Here is a 16,374-nt window from a genome sequence, read left to right on the forward strand (position 1 = left end):
AATTGAACTCAAAACTCCTCTTTTTTTCTTGTCAACAATTGAATGGATTGACTACGGGATTTCTTTAGAAATGACTAACTGTAATTTGTATGATTAATATTATTAAAAAAAGAAATATACAGTTAGCATAATCCTTTGACAACATCACCTCCACATTTTTTTTTATTTAATGAACATGGATGCATTGGCTAAATGCAAATATAATGATAGAACAACAGCTTGGACGAAGGGAACCAAAATAAGGACATGGAATGGAATTTGATTTGATTGTAGAACGCTAGTGGCCAACCTTACGCCTCTTGGCCAATAGTCGTCTCCGCTCTCTTTCCTCTTCCTCTTCTATCAACCTAAGTTGCTCCTCATCCTCCTCTCTGGCGATTCTAGCACTGCGACACCATATTACACAAACTCAATAACCAGGAAAAAAAAAAACCTTTTTAAACCACAAATTTAACAAAATTCAAATAATTACATCACGGGCATCTATAAGGCAACAAAATAAAACTAAGAAAAGACGATTCTACGCAGCAGCAGATTATAAGAATCCTAACAAGTGGCTTCACAACATTGGTTATGAAACAAAAGTAAAAAGTATTCAATTAAAATATTTTATTAACCTGAAAACACAAAAACCATTCAATGTTTGTGCAAGGGAAATATTTGATAGAATGAAGTATTCCTTAATATTTAAGGCGGTATTCGTTGACAAATCCTAATTAATAATCATATAATTGACCCAATTTCTACTACTAACGAATGTATTGAATATTTTTGCATTCCCATTATTCTAACTACACTTTTTTCATTCCAGAATTTTTATTAGGTATACAAGGATTAAAGATACTTATAATTAGCATACACTTTACTGGGAAAAAAAAAAGCAACGACCAACAGAGAAAAAGTAAATGTGCATTCACCGATAAATAAATATATACGTGTTACACAATTATAGGCATAAATTAGTTTGAGAGAAGATTCATTTTTAGAAATAAATTGAAGATTGACTTTAATTCACGTTGAAATACAGTAAAATCAGAGTCATGCAGTACAAGTATGCATGCATGCAGGCAGGCAGGCAGGCAGGCAGCTAATTCAGCACAACATTTTATGTGGTTTGACGTTCATTGCCTAACACGACAGTTTTGGGAGAGAAGGAAAAGAGAGGATAAAAGATGCGGTTAGAGGTAATGAAATGAGCTGCGAATAAGAAGCTATCAAGAATAAAAAGAAAGGAATGGATTTTTCTGCTTTTGGATGGTGTTTGACATTGAAAATAAAGTTGCCTAGCTTATTGAGTAGAAAATTTAAATTCTTATGTTTGTGCTTCAGTTTTGACAACTCAAACACACCCCATACGTTTTTTATCATAAGGTTAGGTTGTTTAACTAAATAATCAAGTGAAAGTATGATTTGAATATGATAGCAAATATCCTACTTCAAATTTAAGCTTAGAGAAACCAACCTTCTCTTTTCCTCCTTCATGATTTCATCAAAGCCAACCTCCATACCATCATCGTCTTCATCATCGACAAATTTGTTGGGATTGTAACTGCAAAAAATGCAACAAAATGATTATCGACTATTCTACATCAACTGCCAACAACCAACTAAATCACCAATTCGCATTAGAGACATTGCACGATCATTCCCAAACAAGGTTTTTATTTAGTCAAACAGTATTCGGTATTAGCATTTAAACATTCCCAAGGATGAGTCAATAACAAGTCAAGATGAGGTGAATCTAAAAAAAATAAGACAAACTTGACTCTGCAACTTCCAACAATAACATTTTATAGCTATAGATCAGCGCCACATTTCCAATCTGGGTAAGTCCCCTCAGACAAACAATGGAAACATACATATTATGTAGCCTATAGAAATGATGACACAAGGTTACTAACATAGTAATATCTACATATAAATAGAAAGCTTACTTGAACATCGATCTGATCATTCTACTAACATCCATTTCATCCTCAATCTCGTCATCACATCGTTTCCTCACCTTATTCTTAGGATGGTGATCTTGCAAATTAGATCGCTTTGGAACTACGTTAAGTGGCTTATTTATCTGTCAAGCAAGTGAACATAAATATGTTGATAAGGAAAACTATGGAACAAATTCAAAGAAACAAAAATCCTTAACAGGATGAGTGTGAATATTTATATAACATTATACCTGAGCTTTGGTTGATGTCACTGGTTGTTTTGATATCATTTTAGGTTTATTTTGTTCTCTTAGGATGTTTCTTTGTTCCACACTCTGCTTTGGCAAAGACAAATGCAACTTTGAAGATAGTGGTTTCTGCACACCATTTACAGAGTGCAACTTTGAAGATAGTGGTTTCTGCACACCATTTACAGAGTGAAACTTTGAAGAAAGTGGCTTCTGTGCACCACTTACAGAATGCATCTTTGAGGAGAGTGGTTTATGCACACCATTTACAGGATTTTTTGCATCGGATAATGACTTATTCCCAGAGGTACTAATAGGCATTTTTAAAGGCCGGCCTGGTCCATTCCCACTGTTGTTACTAAGTTGTTTTCTAGAATCCACAGATGCCTTACTGTACTTATTGATAGAACTAATCTTATAATTGGACCCTGATTTAGGAGCCAAATGGCCAGGCCCAGTAACATGTTTTCGATTCTCATCACTGCCACGGACAATCTTGCCACCATTGACAGTCTTCCCAGCAACTTCACCTGACCGTTTCTCTTCAACAACAGAACAAACACTGTAAGTTTCCCCAATAACAGTATAACATGTTCTAGTCCCCCTAACACCACATAAAAACATAACCAAGCAATAAATTACCAGAATTATGTACAAGTGTTCTATGAGATGGGGGTTCTTTCTTAGGAGCAGGAAGCTCTACATCATCAGACAAAAGAAAAGAGTAATCTCTAGTAACCTTGAGTTTCTGGGCTTTAACCTGCTTCTGCTAAAGCACAACAATTCATCACTATCATTTCAGAAGATTGTAGCTTAAAAGCTACGAGAGAAGCTTTATACAATAGCCACAATACCTCACTGACTTTGGGTGGAATATTACGATGAACTGAAGAGTTCAATACACCATTAGATACTTTATTTGCGCTTTTGTTCTGCAGACAGAATTAATATCAGAAAGCTACAAAAAAGACATCAAAGAACACCTAGCTGCTACTTATTCCCAGTAATGAGAAAAACATGGAGCTAAAGGCATTAAGCAAACAAACATATATCACTACTACAATTTGAAGAATGCTAAAAAAATATACAGGACAAATTAGCAAAAAAAAAAGCTGAGTTTTGCATACACAGAAAGAAGCAGAGTATGCCAATTCTCAGACCATTTTCACACTTCACTGGTAACTTTTAAGGGAGTTCCACAATTGGATGTCAATCTCAAAAAACTTATCAACAGAGTTATAAATTTATACATCAAATTAAATAATACAAATTAAAATATGTATATATATATATATATGTGTATATATATATATAAACCATCAAAGCTGTTAGGAACTAAGAGGCTCATATATTAGACGTATACTGGAGAAGACATGTATTAGTCGTCGGTTAAGAGGGCAAGTGACAATCACAATTGTTACAGCGGTGATGAGTAGGGGCCTTTAAATAGAATTACATAGGAGAGTTAGGGGAATTAGGGAAATGTTCTATGAGAACTGTGTTTCAGTTGTTTGAAAGAACCTCTTTCCTTGGCAGAGCAATAAACTCTGTTTTTTTCCTTTTCATTCCCTCTCTTACTGTTTTCTTAGGACCCATCAAGAACTCATTTAGGCTTTCCTCTAATCATGTGATGGCAGGAAAGAGCAGGTAAGGAATCAAATGCTATATTTCAACGAAGCATTTTTTAGTGTTACTGTTTGTTTCCTTTTCTTTATTGGTTTAATTTTTTGTTACATTACTGAATGGGAAACAAGTGCAGTTGACATATGACCCCAAATAATCAATAGGCCAACGAATGAAATCACATTAAAAATACTTGACAATACAATAATCATAACAACTCAAAATGAAGATTGCTTGGGTAAATACAGAACTTCATAAAAAAATATTTAAAAAGGAATACAAAAATCAAAGGCACTGAATACATACAATGTTGGACGAGTTAGAAAGCCTAGATGATAAATGCTGGTTTTCTAGCAATGACTTGCTCTCTTGGATTACTCTCTGAGCAATAACTGGTTGAGAAGGGCCAAAGAAGGACCCATAACTGCAGCAACAAGAAGAAGATTGAAGACAATATTTTAAAAGTGCTCCTGTTTTTACAATGTTATCAATGTTCATCAAACTTAGTAAAATCACCAAGAAAAAAGCAAATTCATCAACTAAATGTCAGCATGCCCCAATGGAATTGCACACTATGGTAAGTGAAGGTTGCAAATGAATTTGGTAACACAAAAAATCGCACTATTTCAAAGCCTTCACATTTAAAGTGGTTTATGCAGCTTTAATCAGTATTAATATAGGATAATTTATTAGAATTGCAACTCATCAAAGCCTTTACATTTATGGTGGTTTATGCATTCATGACTATGTATATGCCAGAGATGATAGCAGTACTCACTTATCATTAGGAAGTTTATTCTTTCTGGTAGAATCTGAAAGGAAACTACTATTCTCCTTTTTCATCTGCTTTCTAATCGATTCTTTCAACTTCTGCCTTAGTTTGAGGTAATGTAGTTCTTCCTCTGTCGGCTTAGGAGGTTCTTCCTTATATTCGTACCCTCCCTCCAGTCCATCGTCCTCATAATCATCGTAATCCTGTGGTTCTTGAAGATTATTAGGAGGCAAAAAAGCTGCATAAAACAGTATGCACGCTGATTCAATAAATAGTGGGAATCTCAAACCTGAAAGTCACTTACATCTCTATCGTAGCCCCGCATTGCGGTTTCATGAAGAAGGTGAGATCCAACTGCAACAAAACAATTGGACATTAAATCATAGATTGAATGATTGAAGGAATTATCTCTCGGTACCAATGCAAATTGAGGTTAGGTTCGAAGCAGAAATGCTCAGCCACTGCAAGTGACAGTGTTAAAATTGGGATATAAAAACCAAAATGACCGACGCAGTACTCCAGCATCAAAATTTAGAGAAATTAGGGTTCCGGAAAAAAACAATTTGTCAGGACCTTAAAAACAAACAAAAAAAAATACTGGGTTGATTGTTCCCCCAAATTGGCACACACGAGGAGGATCAGCCGAAGGATATGAAAACTGACACAGTCAGAAAGACATGAACGAAAACAATTCTTTAAGTTGAAAAGAATTTGGGTGGGAGAGGGTAAGCAAAATAAGCATAAATTGAATTAGTGGAATAAAGAACAGAGGTTACGTATGTCAGAGAGGGGATTGAATGGTGAAAAGTTGAGAAAGAGAAAACAGAGAGAGCATACCTTGTTGTTGTGTGCAGTGTTGTGATAACTGTGAATTGGCGCAATATGCAGATGAAGATTTTGGAAGGGAGGGAAAGCAAGGGGAAGGTATTTTTCTTGGTCGTTCCAGAAATTTCTATTTCCCTCCACGCCCCCCTCAATCAAACCCAACCCAACCCACATCCAAGTATAAAAAGGCTACAGGTGTATTTGGGCCCATTCACGAAACGAAGGCTTCTTTTTCCTGTTCCCCTACAGTTTTCTTCCTGCACCCCCAAAATTTTCTAAATCTCAAAATTTGCCTTGATCTTTTATTTGGAAAAGGGCACCGTGGTTACCGGAAATTAGGATCTGGGAGTGTGCTATGGATTCATCAATCCGAAATTGATTCATTTCTTTTTTTTGGATGAGGGATGTTTTAGAAGCAAATCTTGCATAAATTATTGATTTTCGGATTGCTGAATCCAGAAGCCTAATTTTGTTACGGATTGGTGGATCCAGAATGCTTTTTTTTTAATTATGGATTTCTGAATCCAAAATGCATTTTTTTGTTACGGATTGGTGGACCCGAAATTTTACTGGAAGTTTCAATCTGAAATTTTACCGAATTTCATAATCCAAAATGCAAAAAGGTAAATACAATTCAAGTACATTTTGGTCTTTGCAAAACATGTGGGGGTGCAGGAAGAAAAATGTAGGAGAGCAAGAAGAAACTGCCCGAAACGAATTAGATCAATTTTCAAAAACACTATTTTACCATTTTTTTAAGTAACTTCCAGATTTTTTCCAGGATTCATAACTGTTTTTTGAAAAACGTCTAAAATTTTAAGAAAACATTTTTCAAAAAATAATCTGGAATAATTTTTTGAAACATATATAATACGTTTTGAAATATATTTTTCAGAATAAACTTTTAAGAATATATTTTGAAAAAAAAAAACTAAAATTAGAATAAAATATTTGGTCATTTAACCTATTTGATTTGAACTTTGATGATGGATGCAGAAAGAAACGCGAGAAATCATTTATTTATTGTTCCTGTCGGTTGACTCAAGTGCCTTCGTACGTCTCACGACACTCTCATGTCCGATTCTTTGTGCCTTCGTTCGTGCCTTTCTTTCAATCAAACACCTGAAATCACAAAGACAATGGGTGCCCTAGAGGTCGTTTGCACTCTAACGTTCAAGTCAATCTTAGGGTTAGGAAACATCAAAATTGTTAAGCGTAAAAGCTCTGTGTAAATTGTGTGTGAAGCGACACAAAAAAATAGCGTACCTTACTAGGTTTGTTACTACCCTTTATATAGTCTAGGGTTTCCACTGTTTCCATTACCCAAAATAGGTTCCCTGAAGGGTGGGCCCTAGCGCCGCTATTACCCACTCTTAGGGCAATCTAGCGCGTGAGGCTTCCTTACTGGAGTGCAACCTCTAACGGGAGAACCACCTAGGTACCACCTCGTGCACCTAGTCTCTGGGGTTACCCGTCCTGGGAGCCCCCTGCTCACGTGCAGTTTCATCCCTGGAACGTGGTCCTTACAGGTCGTATCTTTTCTAGTGGCTCTTTATTTGTGTTACGCCTGAACGCGTCATCCACACCACACGCAGGGACTCTCGTGACCTAGGCTTCTCCCTAACTGATAAATGGTGTGGTCTGGGATCCACCTCTCGTGGCCCAGCTCTATTGTTCGAGTCACTGATGTCCGACCTCTCATCGACCTCATGATAATGCCGAGAACACATCAATACATCCTAGTGATCGGCGTCTGACACTCTTCGACACCTTGGCTCACGTGCCTCGCGAGACACTGGCCCACGCCACTCGTGGAACCCACTTTATGCGGGCCCACCATTACTACCGGTCAAACTACGCCCGAGGACTGGTCGTGCATCTACTTAACTTATTTTTGTTTTAAAAAGTAGTAGATGAAAAACACCTCTAGTATTATTTCACCAGATTTCAAATCAGTTCATTCAACTTGAAAACATAATTAATTATATTTTAATGGATAAATTATTTCTTTAAAATAATGTTCTTACATGGTTGAATAAGGTCGAATTTCATCATCTATCAAGATTTCAGTCTCTTCGATCTCGAGGACAAGCTGGCACTTGCAAAGATAATCTGATGCTTAAATCAAAAGTAAATATGTTTAGAGTATTATAATAAGAGAAACTTTTTTCTTTTGGGTACTAATCTATATATAATTTTCCAATGGACCTAAGGATTATGTTAAATCCGTGAAGGCCTATTACTCCCCTAAATTCATGTAGGAGTGATCAATTACCACAACTAAAATTAATAAAAAAAATCATTATATGTTCTTTTTTCAAACAATTAAATTTATAAAATGAATAACTTAACAAATATACATAATAATTTATTTATAATCTAAAAATATACATAAAAATATTATGATTTATTTTAAATTTAAACAGATATTTATAAAAATATTATTTTTAACTATTATTTTTGCTCAAATATATTTTGAATTAACTAGTTTTAAAATATAAAAAAAAATAGAATAACTATTAATACTAACGAAAAAGAGGGACTCCGTGTTTACACACAATATATATATAATAACAACTTTTAGTAGTTTATTTTTTATTTTCTTATTTTAAATATAATCAAGAATAAAATATTATTATTAAATTTGTATTCCTTCAATATATTTTTAATGAAAAAATACGTGTATGTGTTCATGTGTGTCCACATTATCATAGATAGTTTTTTTTATTATATTTACTTAATTGAATTTATAAAAAACATTTATTAAACTTAAACGGCAAATTAATACAATGTGTTCTATTAATAAGAGGAAAATTTTATACATCGTGTTTTTGTTCTCATACTTGTTTTCATTGAAATACTCATAGTTTGGTGTCCTTTTTTGCTCTTAGCTTGATTTCCCTTAGAAAATTCTTTTTTCCTTCTTTAATTTATTATCTCTCATAATTGTTTGAATTAGTTTAATATTAACAAAGTTCACCTAGATCCTCTGAAGTATTTTTCCTCTTATTACAAACTTAATTACATATTTGTTTTCCTTTATTTAACTTTGTCCAAATGGTGTATTTCATTTCATAAATAGTTTATAAGACACATATTTGGATGTGTTTTATTTTTCATAAAAATATTTAAATTAATATTTAGAACTCTCTTTACTTGATGATGATGGAGATGAGACTAAAGTTTCATACTCATTAGGTACGAGGATGAGAATAAAACCAATTTCACATAATTGGGTGTGTGGATCGGGATTAGAATACATATTTACTTCGAAAATGAAATAGTTAAACTCGTACTCGTATATATATTTATACCTTCTCTTTAGTAAAGGTTTGTGATGGAGTCCTCCTACATATGTAAACGGTCTATCAAACTTAAAGAAATATTTGAAGCAAAGAACTTTGTGTGTAGTGCTTTGACAGGTTCTACAAAGCACCAGAAAAAATATAAAATAAAAAAAAATTGAAAAACAAAATGAGAGAAAAAGGTGAGAACACATCACCTATTGTTTCTTAAGGATAGGTGCAAAAATGATTCAAAACTCTAAGAAACTCTTTTTTTTTCAATGCAAGAACCAAAGGAAATAGTATCATACTCACAAGACAATAAAAAATTTCACAAAAATTATTTCATTAATTTTTTTTATGAAACATACATGAGAGAACCTTTTTATTTAAATATGAATAGATGTTCAATAACCATCCAAATAAACGTGTAAAAAAAACAAAACAAAATCATTGCAAGTGCAATGCACTTTACATGACGTTATATTGTGACAATGTCATTTTAAAAAAGTTATAACTTCATTATGATGAGAAGATTAAGTGTATGACTTGCTTAACTTTCTTAATAATTAGTTAGTTAAATAAATTCATATATATTCTTACTTTTCCAACATCTTCAACCTCCTAAAAACTACTATAATATCTTAGAAACTTCCAAAAAGTTATAAAAGAGATTATATCTCTCAATTTCCTCAAAAAAACTCTTTTTAAGTCTTTCTTTTACAAATATTTCCTCACAATTTTTGTTTATTTTTTTTCATTCTTAATCTCCTACTAGTAACATATCTCTTGTTTTTCATTATTTTTCAAATATCTATTGTGTTTAATTTGTCACTTGGTTTATCATAATGCTTTAAACTTTTTTTAAAAGTATAAATAAAGATTTCCCCAACAATATTAACCCTCGTAGGATACATTGTGTAATAATACATCCTTAGTGGTGTGAGTTGATTTTTATATGTTTTCATTTATGGTAACACTTTTACTTAAGGTTGAGATTTTAGAAATTAGAGGTGAGGACCTAAGGAAGATTTCCACTGGACACGAACTTAACCAAGTGGTTAAGTAAGTGTGAAGATTCACTTCACAGAGAGAAAGATGAAAAAACAAGATATGGTGAAGATGAGATGCAATTTGCGAAATTGAAAATGGCACAAGGTTAACATCAATGGTGGTCAAAGCCTCCCAAATGATACACCATACTCATGATTATGAGTGAAACCCAAGAGCAACAAAGAAGAGAAACTAAGAAACAAACACATAAAATGGAATTGAGAAATAGAATGAGAAAACTTATGATGGTGGGTGAGAAATGTCACGCCACTTGGAGTGTGATGTGCTCCAAGATGAGTGTGTTTGCCACCACTTGAGAACTTCCCAAATCACTCAAGATGAGACCTCAAACCTAAGAGGACATAAGCCTCACTAAAAGCTCACACAATTTGTGCAAGGTTTCATTACTTCATTCAAATTCAACTTGTAAAATACAATCGGTAGACCTCCTATTTATAGGGGAAGGAGCCTTGGAAAATAAACAAGAGGGGTAGGATGGGAAAAGAGGAAAAAGGGGTTGCCTTAGGGTTTGAGTCAAACCTGCATGTTAGGTCTGCCCTTCTAGAAACTAGGTCAAATTGTCTTCCTAAAGGGCTATGAACAAGCTAAAATGATAACTACACCCCCTATTATGCTAAAGGCACCTTATTCTAGCCTATCTTTGCTATTTGAACCCCTAAAGTGAGCCCAAATTATTTACAAACATATTCTATTTTTTTAAGAAGACCTAAAGGAAGAACTTCTAGTATTCTGGTTTATAGCTTCTTCTTCTTTTGTTGATTCTTTCTTTAGGCTTGGTGGGACCTGGCTTTGTATCTTGAGATGACTGACCCTTTTGGGAAGTGCTTGTTGTGTCCTTAGTCATCTGTCGGTTTGTATCACTTAGGATGTATAAAAAGAAATAAGAAACATGAATGAATAAATGAGGGTTTTGAACATACCTAAATTGTTACAATGAAGAATAAAGACTTTGAGAATTACTATGAAAACATAAAACTTCATGTGTTTTATGAGTTTCTTTTGTATGACAAATAGAATGGTCGCTTATAGGAGAGAGAGGGATTTGCAATATGTTCCAAATGTAATGATTATATAACATTGTAATTCTTCACACACATAAATATGCTAATGGATTCCCATTACGCGGGGTTCACATCTGTGGACCTAACTTTTTAAGTATATCGATGTGATGCTTAGGTCGTCTTTGTTTTATTAATATTACAGTTGTGTCAATCACATTCCAAGGTTCTTAAACATTCTACTAGTATGAAAAGCAATGCCAAGTATTTTTAGGTGGTATAATTGTTGTTTATAATGGTTTAGTACATAATTGATTCATATGTTGCTTTGACATAGTGTTAGCTATGATATAAAGAGTTGCAACTTTAGTCGATTCATTATATTGTTTAAGAACTGGAACTTGTGTATTGTTTGATACTTGTGTATTGTTTGATATATACTTTTGACACCAATTGAACTATACTTATGCATTATATTACTTCAGGGTGGGGTTTGTGTGTTGTTCAATGTACTTCCAATTGATATCAACTTTAACTTCTTATATATACTGCTTGAAGCCATGTGTTATGTTTTGTTTGACGTGGTGTTGATTATACAAAGTTTGAATATCATAATGATTTGAGATAGTTAAAGGTATTTTGATGGTTTGGTACTATGTGATACCCTATTATATGTCGGTACCCATGACCATGCGTTAAGAAAAATTATAAGTGATTTCTTAAAAATAGAGGTTAGTTGAATTAGTTATCTTAAAAAAGTGTTTTGTGCTCAAAACATTGAGATAACAAAATAGAAAAATAAATAACTTAATTACCTAAATTCTCGTCCGAAAGATTTCAAATGGAATAATATCTTTCTTCGATGTGAATAATATTTCACTCATTTAAGTTGAAGATGGATGTTGCTCCTTCAAGTCAATGTATTTGATGAAGATTTGTGTGTGTTCTTCTTTGAAGATTGTATGTGTATTTAGTTAGTATTGTGTATAGGTTAGAGTATGTTTAATGTGAGCTTTTTGCCCTATGACCCAACTCTTAACCCTTATCAAGATGATAAGATCAAGCACAACGTTTTCTAAAATGTTTTTCACATGTTTTGCCAAAATATGCTTTAATGCACAAAAATGAATCTGTTCTTTCTTAAATGAATAAATTCTTTTTTTAAACTGATGCCTTGTTCTTTGGAAGTTTCTAATAACTTTATTTTGTGCATCAAGTTTTTTGAATCAGCCTTTGATGATATCAAAACGATTGGGTTTCATCTTTTCAAATACCTCTCTTTATCTTTTTGAAAATAAATCTATTCATTATAATTTCAATATGTTCTTTTTATAAATAAGGAAAATAAATTAATTTAATGTCAATTTAATTATTTATTTTGTGAAATTAATTTAAGGGTATCTTTGGGAAACTAATTATATTAGTTGGTGGTTAATAAGTCCGTTTTCTAGTTGATAATGAGAGATGATAAGTTCCTAACTCATAAGTTATAAGCTAAGAGAACTTATTGATTAGAAGCATTTGGTAAAACTAACTCATAAATTAGAATTTTGCACCAAAATGGCACAATTCATTTGGTTTATTAAGTAAATGGAAAAAAATAATAATTACGAGATATGGTAAGTCATGCTATGGTGACATGATATTTTTTATGAAGAAGTTGTGTCAAGGGCACACAACTTCAACAATGAAGTTGGTTCACACCAAAGTCGTCCCAATGTTCCACAACTTTGGTTAAAAAATAAATAAAAATAGTGAGGAGGTGAAACGACTTTGTTTAATTTATTTTAATTATATTTAACTGAATTTGTGTTACAATCACACAATTTTTACATTACTAAATCCATTTTAACTAAAGTTGGGTTATGTTTGCCTTTGTGACTTTCCTCCGCCTCCTAGTGCCATCCTTTTGATATATGCTTTGTCATAGATGAAAATGATATATTATTTGCCACTCCTAAGGAAAAAACAATTGCTATCAGGAATAACATTGGCATAACCAATGACATACAACAACTGTTAACGAAAGAAAGAAATCAATAGAATGATTTAAAAAACAGATGATTACCAAGTTCAAGATATAAATTCTTTAAGAAAGCCACTGCAATGAATAAAATTGATTACTATTCTAAAATGATAGAGAATGTTCTATAAGACAAAGAATGCTTTGAGAAATTAGAATTTCAGTTCAAAACTTTGCTCAAAAGACAAAAAAATATCAATTCTGCAATTAGAAAGGCCATATACTTGATGGTGATAAAAAAAAAAAAAAAGAGGAAGAGGAATTAGATATGTTTAAGAATAATCTGAAAGAGCTTACTAACCTTTTTGAACATGTTGTTGGTAAGTGAGATTCTATTAAAACCAAAAAAAATATTGTCTAAAGAACCATGGTGGTGTTATCTGTCCTATATTTATAGTCCTATTTATATGAAGATGATAAAAAATTATTGACTAATGTTATTTGGGAAAAGAAAAGTAAGATGGTTTATATTAATTAGAGGTGAAAGATTTTTTTTTACAAATTACCATATGTGTATGTATCTTAATTACTTTATTTTATTATTTTATTTATAGTAATTATTTTAAAGTTAATTTTAACATGATTTTCTAATTACTCGTTAAGTACATACTAAAATAATAAGTAAAAATTAGTTTATTTTTAATGTGTTTATTAAAAAAGCCTATAAAAATCAAACTATATTAACTTTAACTTACGGTAATATAATTTTACAAGTAAGAAGTTACACTATTAAAAGTTGTTATTAATAAATCTGATTTTTAAAGTAGATATTTTAAAGTTAAGAAACCTATTATCTATATAAAATTAATAAACAGTACCAAAATCTTGTTAAGAAACTTGTTATAATACATGTTTAAGAAGCTTGTTATAATACATGTTATTCTGTACTGAAAAATTATTTTTAATATTTTTTATATGAAATTTAAACGTGATATCTTCTTTAAAATTCCGAATATAATGAGTAACTGAAACCGACAATTAGTATACCATTTTCATTCATGACAAAGTATATATAAATTAACACTTTGTTTGGTTGGACCTATTTAGAGAAAATGTTACCACTATTATTGTATGGTTGACTTGATTTGCACTGATTTGGAAGAAAAGAAAAGAGAGGGGAGGGGAAAATACCCCATAAACCATAAAGAAATGTATGGAAAGTTTGGATTGAATAGGTAATTATAAATTTGACCCTGAAATTCTAGGTGCATGAGAATGGTTAGCAACTTGGCCACGGGTATCAATTTGTGTCATAACTGATTATGCACCCTTAATAATCTGGTTAGTTTATAATTGTATGAATTAATGGGAGGAAATAAGAGAACACAAAAGGTTGTAGAAACTAATTGAAGATAATTGCACGAATTCCATACATTTTGATTTACTTCAATAATATATATAATAAAATTACAATTATTATTGGAAGTTATAAAATAGGAATACTAACCGGCCTTGTAAACTGACCACCATGTAATAATAACGGTAAACTAGTTTAAGGGTAATAAAATCAGAATTAATAATAATAAAATCTGAATTAATAACCAACATTCTCCCTTAATTCTGATTTGGAACAACCTTCCTGCCCAACATATCTCTTAACTTGATGAAAGCATTGATCTTCAATGGCTTAGTGAAAATATTTACAATCTGATTTTCTGATCTGCAGTATTCCAATTTGATCATGTTCTTCTCAACTTGGTCTCGCAAGAAGTGATATGGAATATCAATGTGTTTACTTCTTTGATTAATTGCAAAGACATTGTCAACATAAATCTTAATTGGAATATCTATATTAAAACAAATTTGAGTCATGATATTGTTTTTCTCAATCGCCATCAATTCTTCATTCATAGCCTTTTGCCATTTGGGGTGTTGAATGGCACCTGCAAGTCTCACGGGTTATAAATCTGCAAGAAAAGCAAAGTGAACTAAATCTCCATTGTCATCAACTTTATCATCAAGATTTACTTTGCAATCTTGAAGGTGTACATGTTGTCACTACTGCCTTCTTGGTTGCTCCATCATAGTTGCAATTGGAGTTGCAACTTCAGGTTGAATTACAACTTCAGGTTGAATTACAACTTCAGGTTGAACTGCAGGTGCTTCAAGAGTGACTCTATCTTCCACATCATCGTTCAAAACGTAAATATATCATTTTTATGAATCCATTTCAGCTGCTGCATTCCATTGTTATTCTTCATCTTCAGCAAATGTAACATCACGACTGAAAATCACCTTCTTTGTCATTGGTTTGTACAGTTTGTATCCCCATGCTTATATCCAATAAAAATGGTATTCTCTGCCTTATCATCCAACTTCGATCTTGTTGCCTGGGGGACATGAGCATAAGTAATTGACCCAAATACCTTCAAGTGCTGCACATTGGGTTTGAATCTGCTACATGCCTCAATCGGAGTTGTGTTACGAACACTCCGAGTGGGTGATCTGTTTATCAAATATACCGCACATGTTATGGCCTCAGCCCAAAAATAATTTGGCATACCTTTCGCTTTAAGCATGCTCCTTGCCATGTTCATGATTGCTTTATTCTTTCTCTCGACAACTTCGTTGTGTTGAGGTGTGTAGGGACATGTTATGCTATGTTGCAACCCAAGTTCTTCACCGTGCCTCTTGAATTCATTAAACTTGTACTCACCTCCTCCATCACTACGCACCATCTTAATTTGTTTGCTTGAAAAATCATCAATAAAGGTTAAAAATATTTATTACCTCCAATTGATTATATGTTCATCGGGCCACAAACATTTGTATGAACAAGCTCCAAAGGAAATTTCGCACGCCAAGGCTCCTTAACAAATGGTATCTTGCGATTCTTTCAAAAAATGCAAGCCTCACACAATTGATCAAGGTGATGAATATGGGGTAAACCATTAATTAAATTTCGTTTGGAGAGATTTTTCAAACTATGAAAATTTAAGTGCCCAAAGCGTAAATGTCATAACCACGATTCATTATTCACTATTGCATTCAAATACTTGAAATCACCCATATGAATATATACTAAAAACATGCGGTTTTTTGATGAAAAAGTTTTAAGAATCAAATTACCTTTTTTTATCAAAAATTGAGAATTTATTTTCAACTATGTGCATCACATAACCTTTTTCGGCCAACTGTCACGTACTCAACATATTACTTTTCATATCAGGTACATAGAAAACATCATAAATGTACCTGTGATCACCATTCTTCAATGTGATAAGAATTTGCCCTTTTCCAGTCACCGGAATGAACGTGTCATCACCGAATTTCACTTTTGTGCGAAATGAGTCATCCAAATCTGCAAACAACTGTTTCTAACCACACATATGATTCGTGCAACCTGTATCCAAATACCAAGTCTGATTGTTTGGAGTTTCATTTGATGTGGCTGCCATTAGTACTGCATGATTCTCTTCATCTTGTACGTGATTACTGTCTTCTAGAGCACAATTGGCAGCATGATTATCACATTTTAATTTGCACTCATTTGCATAATGGTCGCGTTTATGGCAGTTATAATACTCCACATTTGATTTATTATACATGCCTCACCGTCCTCTGCGCCAAGAGTTATTTGAACTTGGATTGTGATTGAA

At 32.7% G+C, this 16,374-nt stretch overlaps 1 protein-coding gene across 4 annotated transcripts; it reads right to left on the reverse strand.

Annotated features, from left to right (window-relative positions):
* Positions 1–75: 75 nt before the first annotated feature.
* On the reverse strand, positions 76–5,561 carry LOC137811275 (uncharacterized). 4 transcript variants are annotated; one of them, XM_068612956.1, is made up of 10 exons: positions 5,409–5,561; positions 4,876–4,925; positions 4,578–4,774; positions 4,106–4,223; positions 3,031–3,108; positions 2,819–2,942; positions 2,180–2,718; positions 1,935–2,071; positions 1,463–1,549; positions 76–386 (listed from the first exon to the last, which is right to left on the reverse strand). In XM_068612956.1, exons 2-10 carry the CDS (start codon positions 4,894–4,896, stop codon positions 278–280), a joined length of 1,410 nt encoding a protein of 469 aa, XP_068469057.1. In that variant the 5' UTR covers positions 4,897–4,925; positions 5,409–5,561; the 3' UTR covers positions 76–277. The 4 variants fall into 4 exon arrangements, with proteins under 4 accessions (XP_068469057.1, XP_068469056.1, XP_068469055.1 ...); XM_068612955.1 differs by having other exon boundaries at positions 2,819–2,945; XM_068612954.1 differs by having other exon boundaries at positions 4,861–4,925.
* Positions 5,562–16,374: the final 10,813 nt, after the last annotated feature.

Source organism: Phaseolus vulgaris, chromosome 2 (assembly GCF_000499845.2).
Source record: "Phaseolus vulgaris cultivar G19833 chromosome 2, P. vulgaris v2.0, whole genome shotgun sequence".
Lineage (NCBI taxonomy): Eukaryota > Viridiplantae > Streptophyta > Magnoliopsida > Fabales > Fabaceae > Phaseolus > Phaseolus vulgaris.